General features: G+C 39.5%; 1 protein-coding gene across 1 annotated transcript; it reads right to left on the bottom strand.

The window, feature by feature from the left end:
* On the bottom strand, positions 1-1,758 carry LOC127812250 (early nodulin-like protein 2). Its single transcript, XM_052352637.1, has 2 exons — positions 1,316-1,758; positions 1-1,112 (listed from the first exon to the last, which is right to left on the bottom strand). Exons 1-2 carry the CDS (start codon positions 1,482-1,484, stop codon positions 190-192), a joined length of 1,092 nt encoding a protein of 363 aa, XP_052208597.1. The 5' UTR covers positions 1,485-1,758; the 3' UTR covers positions 1-189.
* Positions 1,759-26,323: the final 24,565 nt, after the last annotated feature.

Below are 26,323 nucleotides of genomic sequence, written 5' to 3'. Positions count from 1 at the left end.
GAGCACAAAATCAAGGACTTTTATTTCTGTTTTTAGTTTTATTTTAAATTAAATAACCCTAAATGAAATGACAAATATATATATATATATATATATAAGAAAAATCACATATACATAACAACGTAAGAACTGGTAAAATAATAAATCACAAAAAGTCCCATAAAGAAGACGTAAATACGTGCTGCTGCTTTAAGGTGCGGCCATAAAGACACCCAGGATGAGAACGCTCAACGCCGCCGTCACTGACGATGGCATGAAACCGGAGGGGGTCAGAGCCGTCGCCGATGATTTAGGCGGTGAAGTGGAATTCGCGTTCTCCGTCCCCGCTCCCGGAGACAATGCCGACGACGGAGATGGGGTTCCGGATGCCGGTGCGGGCGGAGATGAGGACGTTGGGCCCAAGCCTGTCGTCGGTGGTGGTGACATTGATCCGGTGGCAGGCGCGGGTGATCCACTGGGCGTAGCAGATGGCGACGTTGCCGGTGACAGCGAGGCAGGAGAGGGGCCCTGTGTCGCCGGAGATATAGCTGCTGGAGACGGAGACGGAGCCGACGAGCTTGGGGGAAGAGAGTAAGGAGATGGGGCCACCACCGGAGCCGCTGGAGATGGAGACGGAGTTGACGAGCTTGGGGAGAGAGAGTAAGGAGATGGGGCCACCACCGGAGATATCGAGGCAGGTGACGGAGACGGGGTTGACACGCTTGGGCCCACCACGGCCGGAGCCGGAGATAGAGAGGCTGCAGGTCCCGGAGAGGACACGGGGACTTGGGTCGCCGGAGGTGTAGCTGACGGAGATGGAGACGATGTTGTTGGGGGAGAAGAAGGGGATATTGGGGCCACCACCGGCGTCGGAGATTGGGCGGGCGGAGGAGGCAGAGGCGGATGGGTCTTGGGCTTGTTGCTCCTGACGGCCATAACAACGACGACCAACTTCTGGCCCTTTTCACAGTGATCTTTGATGCCGCTGATGAAGTAGAAGGGACCCGATCGATCCAACTTGAACGTCGATTCTCCATCCTCCATCTTCATGATCGGTTTCTTGGTATTGCAGTTGTCGTAGTCGTCCTTGTTCACAACCAACACAGAATCCGATCCTTTCTTATACTTGAAAACTGCATCAAATACATATCCATGAACGATCAAACTTGTGTCAGGTCGTTTCACTCAAGAGGTCCTGTGTTCCACTCTCGTGAATCGCTTGTCATACTAAAGTGAGCAAAGGAATAATGAATAAGCAGGGTTGAGGGGTTTCTCGAATTTCAAATTTACAAAAAAAAAAAAATAAAAAAATTGAGGTTTTATGAAGATTGCTTACAGAGAGTATCATTGACTTGAAACCTCAGTCTCTTAGAATAGTCATTGAAGCTCTTACGAGGGTTTGGAACCCAGCCGTCTCCGCCGCCGACGTGGAACTGAAAAGCCTGCAACGTTCCGACCAAACCGGCTAGAAGAAGCAGCGACAGAAAGTACTCATGAGAAGCCATGGATACAAGCAGAAAGCACTTGGGGCTAGAGAGTTGCTTGATTGATCGATGCTGTATATTTCTCTATCTATATATATATACAAACAAAAATTAACCAGTACTTGAGAGAGAGAGAGAGAGAGAGAGAGAGAAGTTTCGGGAAAGGTTGAAAGTGACGGATGGAGAAGGAAATGATAGAGGGAGAAAGAGAGATTAGGGTTAGAACGGAGAGAAACGGAAAGAGAAGGGATTGGTTTTGATGGAAGGGAAGGTGATTGCTTCTGTATCATTTATATACGCGGAAGTTTGGTGGGGGAAGTTACCGTTGCAGAGAGGAAGCTAGCTAGTTGCGTGTATTTGTATGGCAAATAATGTAAGATACGCGCGTGTCACGTCTCTTTCTTTCTAAATTATTTTTTGTTATTTTCCACGTGGCATATTCTTAATTGGCCTAACGGTAATATAGAACCATTTAATTACGTGTTGTACGCGCGTAGTTGTAAATGTTCTAGTACGTACAAGCCTGTCCGCGTGTACGGATCATACCAAATGATACATAATTCAAAATTAAATTATATTTTAGAGGTACCTATAATCACAATTGAGAGTTTTTCTAATTGTAAAGACTAATCTTACATTTTTAAATATCAATAAACCATTGTTTTATTTAAAAATTAAATTATTTTACGAAGATTTCTCATCCTCACTTATCTTTTTCTCTCATTTTCTCCTAAATTTTGAAAAAAGTAAAAACAAATATGGCTAAAACCATTGAAACCTAGTGATTCCTAGGTGGACTGATAAAATCTAAGTAAAAAGAGAGAGAGAGAGTGAGCGTGTTGTTGTCTTAATATAATAATTAAATTTATTTATTTTAGAGAACAACTTAGTAGAATGTTGGCGAGAAGGTATGGTCCACAATACTAAGGAAGGTTAATAGGAGCTTGGCTTGATTCGCTGTTCAGGAGAGCATAGAGGGTATTGGGAGTCTTCAAATGGCTTTTGGGAGTCTTCGGGGACCTTGTTCCCCAATGAGTCTGGGTCTCCAGAGGGTTTTTGGATGGATTGGCACTGGATAAGTCTGCAACAAAGGAACACTTGGAAGGCATGCGAAGAGCTTCCCTGCGTGGGCCCTCCGATGTTTAAGTCAGATGATGATATCACAAAATAGAAGTGTGAATGTATGTATGTAGTAATGTTTTGGATGAGAATCTCTCATTGGGTTCAGGATGAACTGTGGTTAGAGTCTTCAGGACCTAAATCTAGGTTCTTCCTTTGTCGTGTAGCAGGCAAGTATTTATAGGCATTGGTTGTGGGGTCCATGTGACACATGGCATGCTGATGTGTATCCCAACTTTTCGGGGTAAAATGCATTGGATGATCGAGGCTGGAAGGCCTAAAGGTACCTTCGGGAGTGAAATGCTTGAAAAGTATCCTCTTGATGGGTCCTGAAGACTCCTCAAAGTCATCGGGTGGCATAAGCCTAGAAGGCTCTTTGGATGAGTCCCAGGCTTCCATGATGCTACGGGTTAGGCTGGTCCGTAGACTTTTGAGAGTCTCCAAAAGACTTGCTCGAAAAAATCTTCGGGATCATTCAGGTCTTTGGCCTTCTTGAGATACTCATAGGGTTTTTGGATTTTTTACTTTGATTTTCTTAGGGCACCCCACAACAATGGCTCTCCACTCTTATCTTTGGCTACAAAGCAAAGGGAAGAGTAAAATGTGGATGTCTGATGCCCCGATGACTAGGATATGGGTTGACCCGGATTGATGCGAGGCTTATCGAGTCATCGAAGGAAAAGTCTCTAGATGAGTTGGCTATAAATAAGTGTTGGTCCCCTGTAGGCCATACTTTTGCCTTTTTCCTAAAGAGCTCAAGTCATTCGGATTACCTGAAGAGTCTTCTGACCCTTCCTAAGACTTTGCAAGCCTTTTGACTTCTCCAAAGACTTTTCTTCTTCCAAAAAATCTAAGGGCCTGTTCTCTTTACTGTTTTCAACCCGTTTTGAGTTTTCAGTTTTTCAAAACACTAAAAACATGTTCTCTTTGTTATTTTCAAAAACGTATTTTAAAAAATAAGGAAAAAATTTGTAAAGGAAATGGAAAACAAAAAAAAATCATTTTGGTTGTTTTAAGCCAAAACACGGTGTAAAATGGAAAACACAGAAAACAATCCATTTTCATTCTCCCTTGCAGACATCAGCCCCTTCTCCTTTGCAGACTCCATCTTCTTTCCTTCTCATTTCCTAAAACACCCAAATTGGACTTCTTAACACTCCCTCTTCCATTTCTTTTCTAGATCCAAGTCCCTCTCTTTCGTGTTGGCCATCACAACGCCTGCCATCGCCATCACCGTCGTCGCACATCGTTCGCCTGCATCGTCCATTGCTGTCGTTGCACGTGGTTTGCCTATGCCATTCGTGTTTCTAGATCTGCCACGCCTCGCCGTTCACCTATGTCATTCTCTCTTCTAGATTCGCCACACGTGGTTCGCCTATGCCGTCCATCGCCATTGCCGTACGTGGTCCGCCTTTCCAGATCCATCGTGCCTTGCCGTCCGCCTACGCCGTCCTCGCCGTCCGTTACTTCCTTCTATGGCTCTTGTTTTTAGGTTGAATCCTTTGTATTCTGATTTTGTAATTTTGTTTCTAATTACATGCATAAATTAATCTGGATCTATGTTTGTAATTTTATTTTTAATTTGATGTTTAAATCTAGATCTACGTTATAATTTTGGGATCTATGAATCTGTTCTCAAAATAGGGTCTCAGATTTATAAAGTGTGATGAGTTCTTTTAAAGATTTCTTAAATGGTTGTTGGGTTGATTGAGTTTGTTTGGTGACTGTTGGTATGATTGTTGGTTGTTGGCTGTTGGTGATTGACTTAATGCTCGTGTAATTCTGTGTCTTTAATTTGGAAAGATGGTCGTGACTCAAGTTTATTATAACTGATTAAATGTGTTTGTTATGAATAGATACACAAAAATTTTATATGTACAAGGACATTATAACTAATTATGTGTCTTTAATGCTATGCCTTTGTATAACACCCTGCCTTACACGTGTGCGTCACTATAAGGGAATTCCCAGGATTATTTTTTTTTCCAAGTCGGTCACACGCGGCGCCATGTGTACAATCTTCACATTCAGATAAAACACCTGTCACAAACAATGGCCGGCGCCCGTGATGACTTCAAGAACAATCTTCACATGCAGGTAAAAATCTCGAGAACCCCAGTCTTGCCCGTTTAACTAACAAAAACAATAGTCTTAAAACTAAACGAGACATATCACAACGCAATAGATTAAATAATATCAAAATGTTGTGGCCTACCATGAGTTCCTTACAAGGTGATCCCACACCAGAATATGTATTACGAACTACCAAATGATAACAGCATTATCTTACAATCGTTCATACATATACCAAAATAAATACTAATGCCTCCAAAATGATACAACGATTATCAAACTAAACACCATTGACCTCACCGGCCATGTCCTCGACCTCACAGCAGTCCCTGGTTGGAACGTTGAATGTTCTAGGGGCATAACCCAGGTTAGATGATAAAACATCTAAGTGATGGCATGAAACAGTTTACCGAATGTATGAAAGACATACGAGCATGGCATAAATAGACAACAACATGCAACATGTCTAACTTGAGAAATCTCCCTGACATACTCAACCTCCTGTGAAAAATCCATTCCACATATCTTTGGGGTTGACCTTGCCGCAACATACTTAATCCTCGGGTGCCCTACCGTGTCACCCGTTCACCTGGATTAACCTTGTCCCATTCTCAAGAAGACTCCAACAATGACACCAAAATCGACATCCCGATGATATGAAAATCACACGCCATGCACCGACTCTTTTATAAGTTAAAGCAGTTGATGCAATATATCACATGTTCAATATGCAAATGATGTCACAAGTACATAAGAGAAACGCCTTTGCAAAACAACCCAAGTTTTGGAGTATAACCGCTCACTAAAACTGGTTCAATCATGTGTAACCTAAGTTTGGGAGGGTAAAACCGCTCACCTGAACCAATTACACACACTCCAACACATTTTTAAGACAAGCTAAGACTAGAATCAAACCACTCACTTGAATTCGAAAAAGATCAGTTGTCGCCTCGAAATACGTGTTGTGTCTCGAAAAAAGTGTAATCCTTCCTTTCAACAACCCAATTGTCTCATATTTACCATTAAGACATTAGAAATCAATATTTCTATTTTTTTCGTAATTTCCTCAATTTTTCCTATTTTTTCCCTATTTTTCAAACATTTCTTCCTCTCGAAAAATCATAATAAATGCCAAACACCCCATTTTTCCAAATATTTTTGCATAAACCCTCCTAAAATAATCTTACAAAAATTATAAAACTAATTTCAGGAAAAACCTGGGCTTCACGCGCCCTCACGCGCTGGCACGTGGGTGCAACCGAAGTCTGCGCGTGCACACGCGTAGGCTGTCTTGTCCAACTTTCTTCTTCGATGATGGCGGCCAGCGATAGTCTTCATTGACCGATCTGATTGTAGGGGCTTGAAGTGCTAGATGAGCCGACCATGGTGGCACCCTTAAACGGCCAAAACAGCCACCGAAAGACACCTTAAACGGTAGTTACAGGTCGCGGCTCCGATGAGCTCGACTTTCTGGCCAACATGCTACAACCTAGTGATTTCTATGCCAAATGATCCCAAACTTTCCAGAAATACCTCCCACAACCCAAAGATCAAAAACCCCTTATCCATGAGCCTCGATTCAAGCCAAAACGTGAGAAATCTCGCTCGATTTTGATTTTGAACTCTCGGCCATCTACCCCTTTTATACCCATTCTCGACGCAAATTCCCACCAGATTTTGCTTGTTCTTATCCCCTTATCCCCAAATCTAGCCTCCAAACCAATCAAACAGCCCTAAATCACGTGATATAGCCCTCGAAAATCTTAGCCAACTCAGCGATCACTTCATCCATTAAAACCGATCACTTTGTTGCATTTTCCACCCAATATCAACTCCCAAACGCTTCATCATCACCTAGAGGATACTCCTGAGCCTCCAGGCGAGCTTCTCGATGCCTCAGAGGTGGATGTGGGTGGCCACAGTTCAACCGGTCGGTTTCCCATTTGAATTTTCAGATTTTGCACTTTAGCCCCCAAGAATTTTCCAATTGCATTTTCTCCCTATCCATGGCACCCCTAGACTTTTCGTTAATTCCTTGACTGCCCACACATTCTAAACTTCTCATTTCCCTCAATAATTTCTGAGAAATTCATCGTTTCAACTTCCCTCGGGCAATTTACAAAATCTGCACTTTTGCCCGGATGCCCCTATTCGAGTTTTTTTTACCTCAAACCTTCGTGAATCTCTTTATTTTATCAAATATCATTTATTTGGACAATTTTACCTTTATTGACTTGCTTTTACATAGTCCCTCACCTTTCGTTTACGTTTTGAATATTACATGTAGGCCTGAAACTATAGTAAATACCATTTTGATGTCATAATTTTCGAAAATACTCTTAATATTAAATACTGGGTATTACACTTTGTGTGTCAAATGACTAGATGCATAAAATGTATATATTATTAATAATATACTAGCATTAAATTGTTTCAATTTAATTAATAATTAAATTCATTGAATAAAATATTATAAAATTTTTTTTTTCAAAATTTCAAAGTGAACGCGTTTTCGAGTTTTCAATTTTGAGAAACAATTTTTCAGAATGACAAAAAAAACGTGTTTTCAGCAATTTCAAAACAAACACTCAAAACATAAAACTGAAAATAAATTCAAAACTCAAAATTGAAAACTGAAACACGAAGAGAACACCACCTAACACTTTTGAGGTAAACCTCATGGCTTCTTTTTTACCAGCCTTTAGGCCATGAACAGGTATGTTGGGCCCCGTTGCGATTGTTATCTCGCTTAGACTATAACACTCAGTGCTAAGGAGAGAGCGTGTAGGAAACATTGCACAGGCCTTTAGCATTCCACAATCATGGAGGCCAAGAAGTCCTAGTTGGGCAGAGTATACCACCACGATTTGGGGAGGCTGCATAACGATTCACTTAGATAGTCTAAGAGTTTGACTCAATCTTCCACTACAGCATTTTGGGATGCAATTTTTAGAGAATAAGGTACTGACAATGGCCCAGTTATACCCAAATAGCTGGGTCGTGTAGGCAAGATTCTTCATCATAATGCAAGGAGTGTGGTGTAGAGCCTACAACTACTCTATTTCACTTCTTCTATCACGTTCTGTCCACGAGAGGGGAAAAAGAATTTGTGGCTCTCCAAAACATGAACAATAAGGTTAAGCTATTTAGGGGGGCACCACAAAGGTAGATGGTTTTGAGACTAGGTGGTTGGTGGTTTGGCCGCCCTTGAGTTGGAAACCATCATGATTCTTACACACGGAAGAAATAAGGGAGGTGGTGCGCAAGTGGTCGGATGTGAGATCAATGGTACAAAAGCACTAGGAGAAGATTAATAAACTGGCCCAAGGGGGTCTAGTGGGCTTGTCTAACTTACTTTTCAGCTAGCGCTTGATGGTGACAGGATGAATGGTAGTTGAGGAGGAGGATGACGCCTTGTCTTTGGAGTCGGATGAGCCCAAAAAGGCTATTTCCTTGTCATCCTCTTTATCGGAGGACGATGAAGAAGGGGACAATTAAAAGGTGGATATTGTAGGGGATGAGGAGGAGGAGGAAATGTGTGAAAAGGAGACTAACCTTAAGGGTGCTCACCCTACCCCTTTTCTTTTTACTTGCCTCTTTATCTTTTCTTTTCACTTTTTAGATATGCTAATAGTTTGTTATTTTTATCGAAGGACGATGAAGAAGGGGACGACGAAGAGATGGGTATTGTAGGGGATAAGGATAAGGCAAGGAGGAGGAGGAAGGGTGCGACGGGGAGATTGACCCTAAGGGTGCTCACCCTACCCCTTTTCTTTTTGCTTACCTTTTCTTCTTGCTCAAGCTAAGATGGCCAAAGCCTGGAAGTGAATTCAAAAGGCCCCAGAATGGGAAGAGCAACAACCACCAACTGCCCAGGTCCCCGACTCTGAGGGGACTGAGGAAGGAGAGATTCTTATGGCACGAAGAAACAAGAGAGCTAGGGTTGAAGGAAAGGTAAGGAGCATGGCAAGGATAACTGTAAAGCCATTGTCTGATGATTTCTTCGATCTACACCCTGTCACCCTTCCTCCATTGCTGCTATCTCCACAAGCTTTTTGGTGGATACTTCGAGGAGGGAGAGTTGTCGCTAGGGCTAAGGCGATAACAGAAACATAGGCTGAGAAGATAACAAGAGCAAGCCCACATGGAGAGATATCACAACCAACATCAAGCTGTGTGCCGATTACCACTCCCACAGCCAATGGAGCGACCACCCTGCTAGTAACTAGAGACTAAATCCAGGGTGCATCTATCCTTATTCCTCACCATGGGGCCCATCCATGAATGGGAGATTTCCCTCCCACACTGATGACTGAATGGACATGAATTTTATGTGTGCTCGGGGCTCCTGGATACAAATTCAGTGAAAGAGCCTGGTATGGGATCAAGGCTAATTTACACCATGGTGTTGCCTCACGATGAATGGGATTTCACACTGTGTGCATCGAAGGCTTTGGATTCTACAAAGTAGTACCTAGTTGAGGTATGGGCACTTCTGAATTTTTATGTACTTACCACTTTATTGGATATGGAGACTGATATTTGACTTTTATTTTGACTCTCCTAGTAGGGGATACAGCGCTAGGTGATTGCTATCGTAAGTGCGTAGGTCGATCTGGTCAAGGCTGAGGTAGAAAGGTGGAAATGGATAGACGAGGGCATATGCCTTTACACAAAAATGTGTAGCCTTGAGCATCGCGTTAGGGACCTAGAGGGCTATAGGGATCGAGTCGAGACCTTGATGAAGATATTAATAGAATAAGGAGAGAGAGAGAAACTCCTTCAAATATGAGGTTGAACAAATAAAACGCGAGCTAGAAAAGCAACATAAGATTGCCACAACCTTCCAAACTACTAATGATGTGCTAATAGAGGAGAACTAGTGTGTGATGGAGGAGAGAGATAACCTGCGAGGTAAATATCAATGCCATCTGCGTGATAGTAGTGAAGTAGTGCACGCTCTCTTGAGTGTGCCACAAGGAGAAAAAGGATTATGCCACGAGTTTTATAAAGTATGTTTTTTTTTTTTTTGTGGCTCGGGGGTATTTGGAGAAGATGAGTCCCGATGACAACTTTCCTGAGCTAGTTTACATGGGCGGGGCGATTGATTGCAACATTCCTAATTGGTAGGAGTTCGGAGATCCTAATCGGATGGTGTCAGATGATTATCTAAGGGGTTGAGGTAAGTGATCTATCTAATCCTAACAACCTATGGAGTCATACATGCCTAATTCAGCTTCGAGACCCCAGGCACCACCAGACCCCACTACAACTAACGTGTTATAAGCGATTGATGCTTTGGAAGATATTGATTTCATGGGTTCAAATTTCATGAAGAAAGGGAAAATGAGTACATCTACTACCCCTCTCGAAGGTGGACCTTCTGAAGGGCAACCTTAGGATAGGATTCTTTTACTTTTTTGGTGTTTTTAGATATATATTTTGGCTCATTTCAGCTATTGTTATTAGAGGTTTACACACATTAATGAAGTGAGTACTATTTTTTGGGGAAAGACAAGTGTTTGAGCTGTTGAGTGGAAGGGCTTGGTGTGCATGTATTCATTTTGAACATTATGTATGCATTCATAAAAGTAAAGCATAAATATAAAGTAAAAGAATACTAAAATATGGTAATAGGTTACCACTAATTACGTGTGATGTTTAACAGTCTCTATCGGGAGTTTTGCATTTTGCAAGTAACTGTGTTCCTACAAACACATATATTCACAAAGAAAGCCTAGTTCCTTAGTATAATTGGTCTGGGGATGTCGGTTCACCCCAACTTATGGAGGGGGGGTAAATCAATTGCATATATAAAGCTATGGAAATTATGGAAGCATGAAATGATTACGAAAGTGGTGATGTACCTCTCAAGGCACTGTGAAATATATAACTCTGATAGGTATCCAATAAGATATAGAATCTTGATAAGAATCCAGAATATAAATAGGATGCATAGCTTCATTAAGCATCCGACATGCGAAATCAGCAGGGGGTACCATTGTCGCTATCGACAATTATGAACGTGCCTGAGTCCCTGGACCGCCTTAAACTTGTAAGCCCCATCTGTAGCCTGGTCGTTGTCGTTGTTCCTTGGTTTATTTGATGCTCTGCTCAAAATCGAGAAATAGGACACCAAAGCCCATAGAGTCCTCTTATAGAAAGGTCTGGTCAATAGAGAGCGAAAACACGACATCCAACGCCTTAGTGTAATGGAGGGGATGGATACCAATGGACTTACTTGAAAGCTGTAATACCCGAGAAATTTGGGTTAATTAAAAATAAGCAATTTATTTGAGAAATGGGATTTCAGAGAAAATTGGTATCTGAATAGCCCAAAAAAATGACCAAATCGACTATTGGGAGTGCCCTAGAGCTGAGGTGTCAAAGGAAAATGATGTGGCATTAACAAGCACCCCAAGATAGGCCGTGCTCCGATGCTTCTTTCAGTCCCAAAAGCATGCCATCGTGATCGACTTGAAGAGGCGGTCAAAGTGGTGTAGAAATCCCAGATCACCGGCACAGCCGTTGCTGGAGAAGACAACCAGCGCGTGCCGGTCACGCGCGGTCTTCCACGCGCCACCACTCGCCCTAGGCGCATGCAGGCGTGTGGCTAGTTCGAAAATCTGAGAAAAATGTTAGAATATCTAGAAAATTATTTTATGGAAGAGTGTGCAAAAAGATTGGGATTTGGGATTCTCGATGTCTCGATTTTAGCACCAAAGAGCCTCATTTTGCGTGAAAACGCAACATCTGGGTAAGTCCAGTATTTTTCCTTGAATTTTATAGTCTATTATGAATTTTTGTGAAGATAGATTTGAGGAAATAGTCTCGATGTAATTATTGGGATTTTTAGAAGGAAAAATGAGAGAAAATGAAGGAAAAATAAAATAAATGAAATATTGAGGATATTTAGTGATTAAATATTATTTTGATGATTGAGGTGATCGAGATGATGTGATTGGTGTAAATTTTGAGAGTTGGAATGAAAATCGAGGCGGGGCACGCATATTGAGGCAATGCATGCTTTTCGAGAAAATGCAAGCTTATCTCAAAAGGTGAGTTTTCCTATCCTAACTATGATTTTTGTAAGTGGTCTTCTCATAAGAACTTATATTCATGATACGGTTGTCATATATGCATGTTGTTATAAATGCAATATTTATTGTCATATTGCATAGAAAGTCGTGATAATTGCATGGCACGATATTATTGTCACATTGATATTTGTGCATGAGAATGGGATGTCGCCCCCGGAGTGTAGCCGTAATTCCCCTAGGGAAATGATGGAATAACGTTAGGCTTATCCTGTAGAGGTTCGGGATTTGCCTAGGATTCCATGCCGGGCTGGTGGGCCTGGGAAGTTACATTAAGGGCAAGTGTTGTTCGTGTTATTGCGTCATGCATTCGGATATGTTTTAGCTGATGCTTTATTGATGATTAGCCTTGTTAGAATATTATGGAATCTCCATGTATTTATGTATTTCAATATTGAGGATATGATGTTAACTATGGTACGGATTCTTATGTTATAAATAAAGTGATTTGATTATGTACCATATCAGGTTTCGATTATCGCTTCCGCATATTGTGAATGATTTTTTGGGGGTTCTATTTGGCATTCGGTACTTGAGGTTTAAGTTATGTACCGAGAAAGAAAGAAAAAAATAATTTATGTATATTTTGGGCCCTAGCATAGTGACACGCTCGGTAAGAGAAAAAGCGGGGTGTTACAAAAGGAATGTTTCCTAAACCTCGTTCCTTCCACCAATATGCATATACATGCAGGGTAGAGATCAGTAATTTAGAGGGGGTGCCACCTCCATCTTTACGTCCAAAGACAAATTGAACTGTCTCTCGAGTGTTGCCCAACAACCCCAGTGAGAGAGAATATTCGGGTGGAAAGACGCAGACCTAACCTAATGGCACGGGGCACTTATTTGAGCACTCCATTTTGGTTTCCCGATTGGACCTAGTGCCTACATCCGTGAATTTTTTTTGTTTTCGCAGTTCGATGCAATTCCTACATCTGCAATTCGAAAATAATATACATATTTTGTCTCAGCGATTTGGCATAACACCTATCTCCACAATTAGAAAGAATATCCATATTTTGTCTTAATGGTTTGGCGTAACGCCTACATTATCAATCAGAAAGAACATTTATATTTTATTTCGGTGGTTCAGCATAATGCCTACGTTCACAATTAGAAAGAATATCCATATTTTGCTTTAGCGATTCAGGATAATGCCTATGTCCGTAATCAGAAAGAATATCCATATTTTGTTTCGATAGTTCACGTAACTCCTATGTTTGAAATCAAAATATGTGCTGGGACTAAAAGCTAGGTCCTGTACATTGTTAGTGTTGGTTCCCTAATGTTAGATTTAGATGACATCTGGCATTTATATTTATGGGACTAATGATGTAGTTCTTACAATATGTAATAAAATATGTTTTCATAATTAAGGTCATATCTTCATTCATAGCTCTTTAATCATTAATATGAATGAGTCTTAGATTTCCAGTTAAAGGTCTTATTCTTAAGTGTTAAGAATATGTGACATTGACCTTTGTAATAAGGATGTCTTAATGGTTATTCCTAGTCCTTAGACTTCTCAAATAAGGACTATAATTAGTCGAGTACGGACTGGCACATGGGATACTGCCTTTGATTAGTATGAGATGCTAATGATAAAGGATGGTGAGTCACATGTCATAATCCATGAGATAGATATAGTATATATACATGTGGGTAGGTGTTAGTGGAACATTTACTGAATGTGACGCACATGATAGATTACATGGCTTATAGGATCTATGGTCTATCACAAGCTTTAATTGTGTTACTAGTCCTTTGACCTGAGGCAACACAGTTATCTTATGTGTCGGTGCCAGAGATTTGTCGTTGCTAAGAACCATCTGGTTATCGGGTGGGAGATGCATTGTGTGGTCCCTATGCAGTGGCACATAGAGGCAAGTGATTGCTAATGGAATCCATCGACCTCCAGCATGAGGTAAACATCCTATGCAATTAGTGGTGGTCTTGATTGTAGAAATGCCAAGGTACACTAGATTGGAAAGTGTTCTAATGTCAAAAAGAGTTCAAATATGACATGTCAATCTCACCACATTGATTTTGGTATAGTCATCGAATTAATGAGTTTGATCAGTCCATGACTCTCATTCGATCGGGATGATAACTGATTGAGGGATTATAGTACAAGAGAATCAAAAGCCCAAATAGGTTGTATTCTGAAGTAAGACTTCATTACTGGTAGGATCTCCTTGATATAATGCTAGTTGTCACTCAAGGTCTTTCAGGGTACTTTGAGGAGATGGAGAGATCCTCGTTGTAAACCAAAAGCGTTTGGTCAACGTCAAGGTGGTTGATGTGTCCTGATTGCTACTTAGTAGTGAACTTAGAAGGTCACACACATATCCGAGTGTGATGGTTAACTAAGCGATTAAGATTGAAACTGTCATTAAGAGTTAATGATGTTACCATTAAGAGTTAACGGATCGGGTTCAATGATCGAATTAATAAGGAGTAATCGTCAAGAGTTGACGAGCATGCCGTTAAGAGTTAACGGGGGCCTTATTGTCATTATGAGATAATGAAAGTGCTATTAAGAGTTAGTACCGGGTCTAGATACAATTTTTTGGAAGTTTTAAATAAAGGGCAAAAACGGTCGACAGCCTTGGGAAGTTGTCAACCGGTTTCAAGAGAAACAGTCGACAGCTCCTTTCTAGCGGTTGACCAGTCCTGTTGTAGAGGTCGCGAATGCACGATCAGTTTGTCATCTTTTGCAACGAAAATTGGGACACATGGCATGGGAGGACGATAGAAGGAAAAGAGGCTCGAAGGCATGCGTCATTTTTGTCATCTTTTGCTTTCCTCTCTCTCTCTCTCTCCTAGTTGGTTTTGTCCGATTGGGTGGGTTTTGGGCTTATAAGGTTTATGTATTTTGATATATAAGCCAAAAAAAGAGAAAGCCACTATGGTATTGAACCCTCACAACTTTTGGCTTGTTTTCTCCTCCCCATATCAGAGCTTGTTATTGCCCTTTTTCCATAGCTCCTTATCCCGTCATTACTATAGTAGCAACCCAAGCAAAACAGTAAGCTTGTTTTGTGCTTAAGTTTATTCATTTTGAACCCATTTCATCTCCAGGCCTAATCTCCCTTACTTTTTCTGTCTAACACAAAGAAAGAGTGTTAGGTTTCACCATCTCACTAGAGCGTGCACTGACTAGGTCTCTCGTGTCTTTAGGAGTCGGTTCGATCTAACCGAAATATTGTTCGGGAGTTGTTTGGAGCAAGGAGTTGCTGCCACCGAAAGGATTTCAACCTCTACATTAGCCTTCAAGTATTGAAAGGTATTCCCTCTAAACCCCCTATGGCATGGTTTAGATTTGGATAGCATATGGACATCGAAACAAGTCTTGTAAGCGTGTTTTTGGTTTATATTTTCGTTGCATTTGTTTGGTTTTTCGATTTTTTTTTTGAAAATCCGGTTAAACTCTTGCATTAATACTCTAATAGTTGGCGCTTATCATCATACGTGACATAGTTGCTTTAAGGGATGCACTTGTCTCTTCCTTGTATTTTCGAGGGACACAAAGGCTGCAACATAGGAAGTAAGAGTTATCCTTGATGGTGTTGCGTTGTCCCTGGACTAAGGTCAACTTTCTAGTCTGATACAGATAAAGAGGCATGCGAGGACAAGGGAACTCTCGGCCATTGAGTTCTCTTAATTTCTAGAGCCTTAGAAACCCTTTCTTCCCTTACTCCCATTTTCTCCTGATTCCATTGTTTCTAGTGTAGCAAAGCCAAATCAATTGAGAGTATATAGATTTGGAATCTTTTTGTTTGAACGCAATAGCTTTCATCTCTTGCATTTTGCTTAGCTAGCACATAGATTCAATTGCAAGATCATTCCCTACCCAAAGCGTGGACCGCTTAGGGCCTTTGTATTTTTTAGGGTCGGACTAGTCATCGAATACATTGTTTGGAGCAGTAGACGACTACTCAATGGAACCGTTTGGGAGCTGTTGATGAGTAACGGTTGCTGCCTCGAGAGGATATTCAGCCTCTACATCATATTCGAAACTTTCCAGTAAGGTATATTTCTAAATGCCTTATGGATGGTTTCATTTTATGTATTGCATATGGTTGTCTATACCGGGTCTTTCAAGGTGTTCTTGTGTTTATTTTTGCTACATTTTGAATGAATTTTCAAAAATGTTTTGAAAACTTGTAAAACCCTTGCATGATACACCAAGAGTTAGTGTTCCCTTTTAGTGGTATCAGAGGCTTGACTTGATATTTATGACTTATACTAGATATTTTTGTGATATGTATGTGTTTCGGACAAGAAATAGCTCTATGTTTTGTAGCTTTACGCAGAAATGATGAATTATTTTCAGCCATCAATCGACTATTCTTAGAGTTTATCCATGAGAACAGTCAATTAGAAGTAGAATTCATTGATCGGAAGCAGAGAGTCAGCTGTTAGCTTTGAGAAAGTAGTTACTCGGTCCGAGCAACCCAAAATCTTGTCGACCAGTTGCCTTTGGACTATTAACCATGTTTGGTTCTATGGGAGACCTTCGACCTGTTCTTTAGAATAGTATACCAGTCCACTTGAAACCCATAATCGATCAACCATTTTTGGCATTGGCAGACTATTTCAGGTCCTTTTCGGTTGTTGTTTTAGTGCAATGAGATTGCATTAGGGCAGAGCCAATTAGCGCTCATGATATAAGATATTAGTGGTCCGAAAAATGATACATATTACATTAACATGGGATTTTAAAATTAAATACACCATATTATTCAATGTGATTGAATGGATGAATATTACACATATTTGAGAAATGGTTTATAATAATTATTTTTCATTCCATTTGGGACTATAATGACACATGAAGTCTCCTTGTTTTTTTTTCATTCTTGTCTTAGAAAATTGTATAGTATATTTCTCTATGTAAAATGAAGATGAAGGCATCAAGAATTGATGACTCCAAGAAGCAAGAAGACCTAGAAATAAATTTTGTATACATAAGATGTGAGTCGTATGTATGTCTGTCTCATAATACTATTAATAAAATCCAAAGATATGGATTTAATTAATAAGCATAAAGTCTATGATCATCCAAATTTTATATGCATGAGTTTGTTATGCATGAGATACATGGTGGAAATCTTAAATGCATGTGCAAAGTGAGACCTTTAAAATAAAGACCGAAATCTTCCCAATATTGTGCAAACTAACATTAGATTAAAACGAAAAATATAATTTATCATGGCCCTCCATCGTCATAGGTGATTATCAACTCAATTGGGTGTAGTCTCGTTACCCAAATGTGAGAGGGTGCATTTCATGAGAATGGATTGATGCCTATCTAAAGCATGAGATGTTGTCGATGTACCCACACGGATATGACCAACAAACCACTAAAGCGTTGAGGTCATAAACGTTGAAATGGATCATTAGCTGAGGTGATGGGTCAAATCTAACTATGACATCATCCAACATACCACCAAAGTGTTGAGGATGGGTGGCATAAGGGCTGAAGATCGAACCCCACATAAAATGTGGAAGGCAAGAGTTGCCTACTCGAATATGTGAGTATCCCAACATACCACCAAAGTGTTGAGGGGCATTCATGTAGAAGAGAACTCGATCACCCTCTACAAGTCCCTGCAGGGATTCACGTCTTCCATTTAGGAAATATGGGATTCGAAAAATTGAGTGGGAGGTACCGTTTGGTTTGAGACTGAAACTAAAAGGTTATGTAAGATAAAATCAAACTAACAATCATTTATTTATTTATTATCTCATTTTTCAAAGGTCGAATAAACTAATATATCATGAACTTAGGGTCAATTTTTAATTTTATCCTGTTTTGACCTTTGCTTCAATTTGGTCATCGAACTTTCACTTTTGTTTTAATTTTATCCTTAATTAACTAGGCATATGGCCCAACTGAGGTGGCGTGATGATGTGTCTAATAATTGACACATAAGAAAAATGATGTCGTTTTGCCCAACCAGATCTGAGCTAGTGGGTCGACCGAACACCTAATGGGACAAAACCCATCTTCTTCCCCCTTTTCATCACTTAGTGCTTTCTGGCTTCCACCTTGCGCTGCAGCCACCATTGCTAATTCTTCTCTGTTTTTGCCTTTCATCACCATGAGCTATAATGCCCCATTTTTCCCAAGCGTGTGTTAACTCTAGATTTTGGGGATATTTTTTTTCAATAATCATTCAACATACACTCAGCATAAATTAAACCTCGACAATCCCGATATACCATATCAGCTAAGACTAGTAATATCATCACATCAACAGAAGCAGAATCGAAACCTCAAATTTAATATAACCAAATTCACTTTATTCATAACGTAGAAATCGAACCATCATTTGACATGATATTTTCAAAACAAAATACATAGAGACTCATCTCTCAACAACAACTACTAAACACCTCAAACATAGACAAAATATACGCTAAAGATCTCCAACATAAATGACGGCTACATTTTGATAACCCTTTCCCTTTAGCGCCATTGCTTTCACCTGGAACGTTTGAATATTCCAGGGATATAGTCCAAATTAGATGTTGAATCATCTAAGTGAGAGTTCAAAAATATTTTTATGAATATATGCAAGACCATGAAACAAACCGACATATCTCGACATGTCCCAGCCCAAGAGAATCCTGCACTGCACTTAACCCTAACCGAGGAAAATGCAATCTCTCTAAAGGTAACACAACCACTTTGACACATTGGCATAACACAATCCTACTTAAGAGGGACAACCTCAATGCATGAAACTGGGTATCACCCCTATATCATGTTAGACATTACGTTCCCACTCAAAAGCATTCTGAATCTCAACACAACCCTGGCCACAAGATAATCAACACTATCCCTGGAATCAACGTCCACCTCGGCAACAATGCTATTTCTCAAAGGCACCTAGGGTGGTGTCCACTCTCAACCCCTGCCACTTGAGCCAACCAGGGTGGTGTCCACTCTCAGCCCCGCCACTTGAGTATCGTAGGGTGAAGTCCATCTCAGCCCTATTCCAAGTGGGTTACATAGCATTAATCCTTGGCATGCAACTCGAGTGCTATCACTCAAGTGCCACAACACAAGTTTACAACCCATATCCCACATGGACAACACGTGACATGCTAATGTCGCAATACACAACATGCATCATATAAAATTAACATTTCAATGCAAGTTTTTCAATGTGCTCAAAAATAAATAATTTGGATAAACCATCAACATGAAAATAACCATTCACATGCGAAAACCATTATATGAAACAAAATCAAGTTTTGAGAAACAACTCACAGTAAAACAAAACTTCAATTAGGAACTCTTACAATAAAACCAAATTTTCAGGTAGAACTATTCACAGTAAACCAAGTTTTTAAGTCAAAACACTCACAATAAAACCAAATTTTGGTTAGGAACTCTCACCGTGAACATATCTTAGACCACCTTGATTTTCGTGCACAACCTCGATTTTTCTCCAACCTTCCTCATTCTTTTTGCAAATTTCTCTCATCTTTCTCAAGGATAAATCCCTCACCTCAATCTCTCTCAAATGGAATGGTTTTGAAAACAACCCCATGGCCCTATTTATAGGCTTGGACTCCAAAGTGATCTAAAGTTAGAATGGATTAACTTTTGAAATCCACAATCATAACTCTTACTAACTCACCATACCTCACATCACCTCACAATACCTCACCATACCTCACATCACCTTAAATCCATACCCTCAATTAATTTCATAATCCCATTTTAGACTTTGCACAATTGCTATTACACCCTCAAATATCGAATTAATAATCATCGAGATACTTAATATCCAAAATTAATAATTTCGAGTTTACTTGATAAGTACATTTCGTCTCTACGCCCTCACAGGACCTTTATTTCATCCCGAAACCACTTTAGAGTTGATCCTTACATAAAACCAAAGCCCCCTCAAGGTTTCGTTGACTTTCTGGAAGTCTCCTATGATGATTCAATTTTTTAGCCTGAATCATAACTATACCAAAAATAGTATCGATTTCGATTTATTTTAATACCATAAATCCTATCTCAGGATGATCGTCAATACCATATCATTACCGTAGACATCAAGGTTCCACGGCACTCCATGTGGTCTATTCGGCGACTTATTTTAATTATCAAGCCAATTTTTGGTATTTTAAACTCACTTAACTTATGTGGCAACCTTATGCCAATATGGGGTATTACACCAGCCACCTCCCTCTTTCATCCTTCGTCGTTGATGGCTCTGACCGTCGGCTTTTAGTCTTTAATGGTGGCCACAGAAGGCAACCGTTCGAGAAGGAAAGAGAGAGAGACACACACACAATGACTGATGACCCACGACAACCACGGCGAGCAGAAGGCTGAGTGCCGGTGGCTATGGTGAGACCCACAGCCAAAGAGATGGCTACGATGAACCCACGACCACAACTACAATGAGACACGAACGACGACGACCCACGTTGATGGAATCCTAGCTTTTCTTATAGACGTGGCGGTGAAAAACAGCCGACCAAGCAAGGCGACGACCACAAAATCTAGCGACAACAACGACTAGTGGAAGCGACGACGACGGTGACGAGCAGCAGATTTGTTAACGGTGACAAGCAGGTTGTTCGGCGACGAACACAAATCTAGGTTTGTAATTTTTGGGAATCTTTTATTTATTTATGTATTTGATGAGTGATATTGTGTTTTATGTATTTGATAATTGATTTGTGTATTTGATTATTTATTATATGTTTGTGTGTATTTGATTATTTATTATGTGTTTGTGTGAATTTGATTATTTTGTGTATTTAATTATTGATTCTATGTATATGTATAGTTGATTATTTTGTGTATTTGATTATTGATTATGTGTATTTAACACATCATCCGCCACATAAGCTGGGGAACATTCTTGTTGGATTGAGGATAAAATTGAAATAAAAGTGAAAGTTCGATGACCAAATTGAAGCAAAAGTTAAAACAAGATAAAATTGAAAATTGACCCTAAGTTCAGGATATATTAGTCTATTTGGCCTTTTTCAAAAATGGTAAACCTTTGAAACCCATTCTCACACATATTGGATAAAATTGTTTTAATCGAACCAAACTTTAAGGATTGGCTGAAAAACTTAAAAATTATTTCAAGCAGGGAGGAAATTGATGGGGCTTCGGATAAAGTAGTTCCCACTTCGTTGCTAGATGGTTGTAGTGAGGAGGAACATGTCATTTGGGAATTGATAAGGAAGCATGATCTGAGATCGATGAACTACATCTTGGCCTCCATGAGTAATGAACCTCAGCGTCAGCATGAGCACATAACTGACGCCTCCAGCATGATTACAAATCTTCAGGAGTTATATAGAGAGTAAAGCATAACAGCTAGATGTGAGATATCTAAATAGTTGCTCAGGGCCAAGATGTCAGAGGACATGGATGTAGGAAACCATGTACTTAAGATGATCAATTTGATTGGTTAGATGGACGTACTAGAATTTTATGTGGATGTTAACCTACAGATTGACCTCATTCTCCAGTCATTTCTAGAATCTTTTGCCCCATTCATTCTGAATTATAACATGAACAAGATTTAGTGCAAGCTTGCTGAGTTGTTAAGCATGTTCACAACAACACAAGCTCAAATCAAGGGAAGGGAAAGGAAAAGAAGGAGTTCTTACTATCACTTCCTCTTCCAGTACTTCAAAGAGGAAGAAGAGTTCTTCCATTAAGAAGAAAAGTCTAGGGCTGAAGAGGGACATCTTAAAGCTGAAGCTTAAGGAAAAGGGATCAAGAGGAAAGTGTTTCCATTGTCAGTAAGATGGGCATTGGAAGAGGAACTGTCCCGTGTATCTCGCTAACTTGAAAGTCAAGCGTTCTAAGAACCATGCTACAAGTATATCTTCTTTATTTGTAATTGAGATGATCAATGCTATTGGTCATTCTCCCATCTCATGGATACTTGATTCAGGTGCAGCTTTTCATATATGTGTTTGCATGCAGAATCTTGAGGGGAGTGGGCCGCTTGAGAAGCATAAAGTTTTCCTACTCGTGGGAAACAGAGATCTTATAGTCATTAGCTATAGTGACAACTTTTGTGACTCTCCATTCAGGGCATGTATTAATTCTTAAAGACTGTTTGTATTTACCTAATGCTTTTTGAAATATAGTGTCCATTCTAAGGCTTGTAAAGGACGGTTATGAACTTTCTTTTTTTAGAAATGTATGTCATATTTATTATCGTAATGAGGTTGTTGGAAGGGCATTATGGTAAATGATCTTTACATATTAGAGTTGCACAAAAGTATCAAAAAGAGAGATGTAAATGTTGCATCCACTGACAGGGGGAATTTTTCTACCAATGATAGTGTTAACCTTAAATAGTTGTGGTATCTTAGACTAGGCCATATAAATGAGAGAAGGATTAACGAATTGGCCATAAAAGGATTAATTGATCTAGTAGATTCTAAACTGGGGGAAATGAGGGGCAACTTATGAATCATGACTTCTCGAAAAAATGGCTAAGTTACTCTTTGTTGGACAAAGTGGGAAAGCCAATGAATTGCTAGGATTAACCCACACAGATGTTTGTGGGCCGTTCTCTATAATGGCAAGATGTGATTTTAACTACTTCATAACCTTTACTAATGATTTATCATGGTATAGTTATGTGTACTTGATGATGTATAAGTCTGAAACTTTTGAAAAGTTCAAAGAGTTTAAGGTTGAAGTAGAGAATCAGACCGAAAAAAGTATTAAAATACTTTGATCGAATTGAGGTAGGGAATACTTGATTACAAAGTTTAATGACTTCCTCAAGGCCAATGACATAACATCCCATTTATCTCCTCCTACTACTCCACAGTTTCTAAGAGAAGAAACTGTACCCTATTGGGCATGGTACTATCAATGATCGCCTTTACCGATCTACCATTTTCACTATGGGGCTATGCATTATCCACCGTAATTTATCTTCATAATAGGGCTCCAAGTAAGTCTATCAAGAGTACACCATATGAGAAATGGGTCAGCAAACAACCTAGTCTTAAGCATGTTAGGATTTGGGGTTGTCCTGCCTATGTTAAGAAACTCAAGACAGATAATCTAGAATCTCATTCTAGTAAGGAAGATTTGTGGGGTATCATGGATATTGCAAAGGGTACTACTTCTATTTTTTCCGTGATCAAAGAGTGTTGATCAGCAGGGATGCCATATTCTTAGAGATAGAGTTTCTTTAGGAGGGCGGCATCAGAAAGAAAGTAGAATTGGAAGAGGTGTATTCTGAACCACAAGTTGAGCCCTATGAAGAAGCTAATCCAGAGCCAATAGATCCAAGTAGTGTCATTCCACAAAAGGCTCGTAGGGTCAGCAAACAACCTAGTCTTAAGCATGTTAGGATTTGGGGTTGTCCTACCTATGTTAAGAAACTCAAGATAGATAATCTAGAATCTCATTCTAGTAAGGAAGATTTGTGGGGTATCATGGATATTGCAAAGGGTACTACTTCTATTTTTTCAGTGATCAAAGAGTGTTGATCAGCAAGGATGCCATATTCTTAGAGAAAAAGTTTCTTTAGGAGGGCGGCATCAGAAAGAAAGTAGAATTGGAAAAGGTGTATTTTGAACCACAAGTCGATCCCTATGAAGAAGCTAATCCAGAGCCAATAGATCCAAGTAGTGTCATTCCACAAGAGGCTCGTAGGGTTAGCAAACAACCTAGTCTTAAGCATGTTAGGATTTGGGGTTGTCCTACCTATGTTAAGAAACTCAAGACAGATAATCTAGAATCTCATTCCAGTAAGGAAGATTTGTGGGGTATCATGGATATTGCAAAGGGTACTACTTCTATTTTTTCAGTGATCAAAGAGTGTTGATCAACAGGGATACCATATTCTTGGAGAAAGAGTTTCTTTAGGAGGGCGGCATCAGAAAGAAAGTAGAATTGGAAGAGGTGTATTCTGAACCACAAGTCGAGCCCTATGAAAAGCTAATCTAGAGCCAATAGATCCAAGTAGTGTCATTCCACAAGAGGCTCGTAGATTTAGTAAAGTATCTCATCCTCCGGAAAGATATGGTTTTATCATGGAAGAGATACAGGAAGTGTTCCTGTATGGAGATAGTGATATAGATGTTAATCTTTCAAACTACGAAGAGGCGTTGTTAGAAATTGACTTTGAGAAATGGTAAGAGCCTATATAGTCAGAAATGGAATCCATATATTCCAACAAAGTTTGGACTCTAGTGGATCCATCTAAAGGAATAGTTCCGATAGGGTGTAAATGGATCTACAAGAGGAATATTGGTCCTGATGGGAAAGTGCAAACTTTCAAAGCACGATTGGTGGTGAAAGGTTATCATAAAAAACATGGTATTGACTATGAAGAGATGTTTTCACTGGTCATTATGCTTAAATGCATCAGAATAATGCTAGCCATTACCGCACACTACGATTATGAGATATAACAAATGGATGTCAAAATGATGTTCTTGAATGGTTATCTTAAGGAAGATATATTCATGGAGCAGCCTCATGGTTTTGAGTCTTCCAATGCTAATCAAGTGTGCAAGCTTAAGAGATCCATTTATGGTCTTAAGCAAGCCTTGAGATCTTGGAACATCCGTTTTGATAATGAGATCAAAGAGTTTGGTTTCATTAAAAATCTAAATAAACCTTGTATATACAAGAAAGTCAGTGGCAGTGCGTGAGCTTTACTGATCTTATATGTGGATGACATCCTCTTAATGGGGAACGATGTTGGCATGTTGATGTCAATAAAATTTTGATTGTCCAATAAATTATCCATCAAATACAGTGAGTGTGACTTATATCTTGGGAATCTATGTCTATAAAAATAGAGCGAAGAGATTAATAGGTCTCTCATAGAGTCTATACATAGAAAATATGCTAAAAAAGTTTAATATGAGGAATTCCAAGAAGGGTTTTGTACATTTCATACATGAATTAATCTATCTAATGGGATGTCTCCGAAGACTCTTAAAAAGAGACAATATTTGGAGAAGTTCCCTATGCCTCAGTTGTTGGGAGTTTGATGTATGTCATGCTATGTACTAGACTTGATATTGAATATGTTGTGTGTGTCACGAGTAGGTATCAGTTCAATCCAAGTTTGGAACATTGGACTGCAGTAAAGTGCATCCTTAAATACTTGAGAAAAACTAAGGATTTGTTACTGGTCTAATGGATAAGGTGATCTCTATGTTGACGGGTTCATTGATTCAAATTTTCAATTTGATATGGATGATAGAAAGTCTACATCCATGTTTATGTTTATTTGTAATGGAGGATCAGTTAGCTAAAAGAGTTATAAGTAGGAAATAACTGTGGACTATACTACAAAAGCAGAATATGTTGTGGCATGCAATACTGCAAAGGAGGTTGTTTGGATGGAAAAGTTCCTTGTTGAATTGGAGGTGGTTCCGTCAACTGAGTTGTCAATATCTTTATATTGTGACAACAATGGGGCTATTACACAAGCCAAGGAACTCAGGTCTCACTAAAAATCCAAACACATAGAACGACGCTTCCATTTAATCCGTGAGATCATGGCACGTGGAGACGTGCAGCTGCAAAAGATCGCATCATTAGAGAATGTCGTGAACCCATTGACCAAAGCACTGTTACAGGCTCACCTTGATTGCCACCTTGAAAGGTTTGGGATTAGATACCAAGCAACTCTAGAATAGGTACTTGTATATAAGCTATAAACGAGCATTAGTGCTAGTGGGAGATTGTTAGTGTTAGTGCCCTTAATGTTGGATTTAGATAACATCTAGCAGTTGTAATTATGGGACTAATGATGTAATTCTTGCAAATATAATAATATTTGGTCCTACCTCTCCAATTTATATATATGAATGAACCCTTAGATTTCTGATGAAAGTCTTATTCTTAGTGTTAAGAATATGTGACAAATACTTTTGGATTAATGATTTCTTAAAGTGATTATCAATCCTTAGATTTCTCAGAAGAAGGCTATGATTAATCAATTACAAACTGACATATAGGTTACTACCTTTGATTAGTGTGAGATACTAATGATAAAAGATGGTGACTCATATGCCATAATCCATGAGATGGATATAGTATACATGTGGGTAGATGTTAGTTGAACATCTATTTAATGTGATGCAAATGATAGATCACATGGCTGAGAAGATCTATGATCTGTCACTGGTTTCAATTGTGTTACTAGTTCTTAGATTAGAGGCAACACAATTATCTTGTATAGTAGTGTCAAAGATTTGTCTTTACTAAGAACCTCCCAGTTACTGCAGTGGGAGATACACTATGTGGTCTCTGTGCAGTAACATATGGAGGCAGGTGATTGTTGATGGGATCTATTGGCCTCCAATATGAGGTGAACATCCTATGCGATCTATGGTGGTTGTGATTGTATAAACCCCTAGCTAGAGTGCACTTGATTGGAAAGGTGTTTTCAATGTCAAAAAAAGTTTTAATGTGTCATATCAATCACACCACTCTAGATCTTGGTATAATTATCAAGTTAGTGGGTTTGATCTATCCATAGTTCTCACTCGATCGGTGATAGAATTGAACTGATATGACACACACCA

Source organism: Diospyros lotus, chromosome 10, assembly GCF_014633365.1.
Source record: "Diospyros lotus cultivar Yz01 chromosome 10, ASM1463336v1, whole genome shotgun sequence".
NCBI lineage: Eukaryota > Viridiplantae > Streptophyta > Magnoliopsida > Ericales > Ebenaceae > Diospyros > Diospyros lotus.
The sequence above is the reverse complement of the archived record's forward strand: the minus strand, read 5'-3'. Positions and strand labels throughout refer to the sequence as shown.